General features: G+C 34.4%; 1 protein-coding gene across 1 annotated transcript in view; it reads left to right on the top strand.

Moving 5' to 3' along the window:
• LOC118745507 (putative uncharacterized protein DDB_G0277255) overlaps positions 1–2,733 on the top strand; it is an 8,460-nt gene extending 5,727 nt beyond the window's left edge. The window contains exons 2-3 of the mRNA XM_036478956.1: positions 1,472–2,390; positions 2,508–2,733. Coding sequence (XP_036334849.1) covers positions 1,472–2,390; positions 2,508–2,733 — 1,145 coding nt within the window. The remainder of the gene's footprint in view (positions 1–1,471; positions 2,391–2,507) is intronic.
• Positions 2,734–4,026: the final 1,293 nt, after the last annotated feature.

The following is a 4,026-nucleotide window of genomic DNA, read 5'->3' as shown; positions in this document are numbered from 1 at the left end:
AGCAGCAGCAGTACTGCATCAGTCCCATATCACCACCGAAAACGGCAGCTTACACACACATACATATGTGTAACGGCGCCCGACGAACCAACGCATCCAGCAACTGTACAACGTAACTAGCGGCAAAATAGTACCGCAAATCGTACCCACGCCAGCGAATAGCGGCACAAAACCGAGCAACAGAGCAACACACCAAAAAAAAGTGACCGCGGCGCGGGAGGCTGAAGCATAGCGGTATTAACAACAAGCAACATTTTAAGACAGCGGCGTGGGATGGCAACGAAAAACTTTGGGTACAGTCCAGCAAGAGTAAGGCTGCTAATTTAAGTTTATATATATTTTCGTGCTTATATACATTTGACTTATACATATGTACATACGTTGATACATTTTAACATTAGTGTACACACTAGTGTATTTTCGCAAAATTTAAAATTAAACAAATTATCCAAAAATTTTTTTAGAATTTTCTCAAATTTGTATTAAACTGAGCTCCATTAGTGAACAAAAGAGCTTTTGAATAACCCTTTCTCATAAGATATACGATATATGATTTGAATACTTTTATAGTAGTCTGTAAGTGATTCAATAAATTTTTCTTCTTAAACCATTTTTGACATTAACATAAGTGACGTGAGTGATTCAGTGAATTTCTATGAATTTTATGATCACATAAGTGATCACAATTTTTCACATTTTTCATAAATTTTTTTAAAATATTAATATAAGCTTTTCTTGCGATTCCATTGCGGATTAAACAATTTTCTAATTCTTACTACGGTTACTTGCATACATTGCGGATTAAACAATTTTCAAATTCCCACTACGGTTACTTGCATACATACATTTTTATTATTCCTTGAACATTAATATTATTAAATTTAAGTGACTTTGAAATTACTAAATATGTACTATTGCTCAAAATTTTCCATTACTAGTTATAAGTTCACGGTATAATCCCATAAATCAATTTAAAAACACAAAAAAAAACTACCTTCAAATTCAGATTCGATAAATTTAAGAATTTAACCATATACCGATGTACATGTGTTCGACCCCTATATATATCAAAATTAAAAAAAAACTTCTTTAAATACAAAAAAAAATTTAAGCAAACAACTTGAAATCTTTTGCTTTGCATGTGCGTTGCATGAAATTCACCGATATCCCAACTGCATGAAAACCCCTTGTTGCATGCGATTTTTCAGCCGATGACCTACTGAAGAAAAACATAAGTATTTTTCATAATTCAATTTCTTTTTAATTTTTTGTATACAGGGTGAACGATAGCTTGTTTTCGTACATGTCGGATTTCCACTTCTTTGAGATTAGCCGGTTATGAGCGAATTCGATAAACAATTTAAAATACATAAAGCAGATTTTGATAAGATTACGAAACGCATTTTACAAAATAGACCGTTGTCTTCGAATGCGAAAAAATTAAACGAATACAATTATTCCCTTATCACAGCTTACAATAATATTTTATTACTAGTTATTGGTAATAGTTCGGCCCATACCTGTAATCTCAAAGAAGTCCAAGTTAAATTAGCTCGTTGCAAGGAACAGTTAGCAAAGTGCTTTAATAAACTGAATTGTCGCGTTAGGATTCCACCCGATAGCTTATCGCTAATTTGCCAATCAGACTTAGCTGACTCTGAGTCAGAAGAGGAATTTAGTGACGCCAAGTCAGAATCTTCGGTACAATTCAGTCTTAAAAGAAGCACTTCACTTCCATCCTTTAAAGATCTGCTAACAGTATCCGACGAGCCGTCAACAGCTACCAGTTCACCAAATATTTCTACATTTTTTCAAGAATTTTTAGACATGGCTACCCCTGAACAGAAAAAATCGTTTATTAGTCTTTGTGCCTCAATCATTAGGGAAAATTACAATGGAGATCCGCTAGCACTTGAATCGTTTATAGACAAAATTAATTTAATTGAGGATTTTGCAGATGAAAACTTAAATACGACTTTTATATCATTTTTGAAATCGAAACTCGAAGGCAAGGCACGTGAAGCAATTCCAACAGAAGTTAGTTCAGTTAGGCAAATAAAAGATGCGTTGAGAAATAGAATAAAGCCAGACAACTCGAAAGTTGTTGCTGGGAAAATTGCATCTTTACATGTCATAAACAACAATTATACGGATTTTGCTAAGCGTGTCGAGGAGCTTTCGGATGCTTTAGAACGCTCTTTGATCATTGAAGGTATGACACAGTCTAAGGCTCATGAAATGGCAGTCGAGCAAACAGTTAACGTTTGTAGAATTAATACTCGGTCGGATTTGGTCAAATCAATTTTATCGTCAACTACCTTCAGTGATTCAAAGGACGTAGTGGCAAAAATGATAGTCGAACAAAATAATCAAGTGAAAGAGCGCCAAGTGTTAGCGTTTCGATCCCGAGTAAATAGGCCAAATAGCTTTAGGGGTAGTTTCAGAGGGCACAATTTTAATAGGTACAACAATAACAATTTCAGACACAACAACTCAAATTTCAATAGGTACAATAATAACGCTGATAACAGTAGGTACAGCAATAACGGTTCAAGGCATAACGGTAACAATTTCAACAATAATAGTAATCGGTCATCAAACAACAATCGAATCAATAACAGCAACAATAATAGCAATAGACGTCCAAATTCACGCAGTAATGCTAATGTGCGCGTTTTAAACGCCAACGCCCCTCAGGCGCGAACACTGAGGGCGGAAGAATTGGACAATTAAATAAATTAAACAAAAGGCATTTATTGCTTAAATTTGAATTACTCCGACTTTATTGAATTGAAAATTAATGGGTCAAACAAATTTTATACGTTTTTAGTCGACACGCAAGCCGACATTTCTTTAATCAAATTTTCCTGCATTGATAAACATTTTTTTATAAATACGAACGATATAATTCACATTACCGGTGTCACTTCTAATACAGTTTCTACGTTAGGTACAATTACCATAAACTTGACTTTTACTGATTTTTGCATTAAACATACGTTACATGTAGTAAGCGATGATTTTAACATACCATCTAATGGTATACTGGGTAAAGATTTTCTAAAAAGTAACAAATGCGTTATTAGCTATGCAAGCAATCGTATTTCCTTCTGGGTAGGCAATGAAAAAGTCGCGATACCTATCCTACACGGAACCGAAAGCGACACTAGTATCATACCACCCAGATGCGAAGTTTATCGAATTTTCAATTTTGGCAATTCGCCGGATCCACTTTTTGTAGAATCGCAGGAAGTTGAACACGGTGTGTTCACAGCAAGATGCATAGTTAATAGCAGTAACCCAATTATTAAAATTATAAATACCACAGATGAAGTAAACATATAAAGAATGTAAATATTCGGACTGAAAAACTTTCCGACTATCACGTTTATTCAATTAATAAGACCAAGACAGAAGACTCGCGAACGAACGAATTAATAAATATTTAAAAAAACCAAATCCCTACAGAAGCTAATAGCAATTTACTTGACCTTTGCATAAAATATGCCGACATTTTCGCTCTTGACAACGACAAAATGACATTAAACAATTTTTATGAACAGAAACTTAGGTTGACTGACACTGACCCGGTATATGTAAAAAACTATCGTCTACCATATTCCCAACGTGAAGAGATAACTCGCCAAGTTAATAAATTATTAGATAACGATTTAATTGAAGGAAGTTATTCCAACTATAATAGTCCTATAATTTTGGTTCCTAAAAAATCTACTAATGGTCAAAAAGCATATCGTATGTGCGTTGATTTCCGCGCAGTCAATAAGAAACTTATTGCGGATAAATTCCCTCTCGCACGAGTTGACGATATTTTGGATAATCTTGGCAGAGCTAAATATTTTTCTACTTTAGATCTTTTTTCTGGATTTCACCAAATCCCCTTGCATGAAGATTCACGTGATATAATTTCTTTTAGCACAGACCGTGGAGCATATCGATGGAAAGTATTGCCAATCGGTTTAAGTATAGCACCCAACTCATTCTCACGAATGATGAGTATAGCTTTTT

Source organism: Rhagoletis pomonella, unplaced genomic scaffold (genome assembly GCF_013731165.1).
Source record: "Rhagoletis pomonella isolate Grant_MI unplaced genomic scaffold, Rhpom_1.0 Rhpom_scaffold_00009, whole genome shotgun sequence".
Lineage (NCBI taxonomy): Eukaryota > Metazoa > Arthropoda > Insecta > Diptera > Tephritidae > Rhagoletis > Rhagoletis pomonella.
Note: the sequence above shows the minus strand (reverse complement) of the source record. Positions and strands in the feature narration are given on the sequence as shown.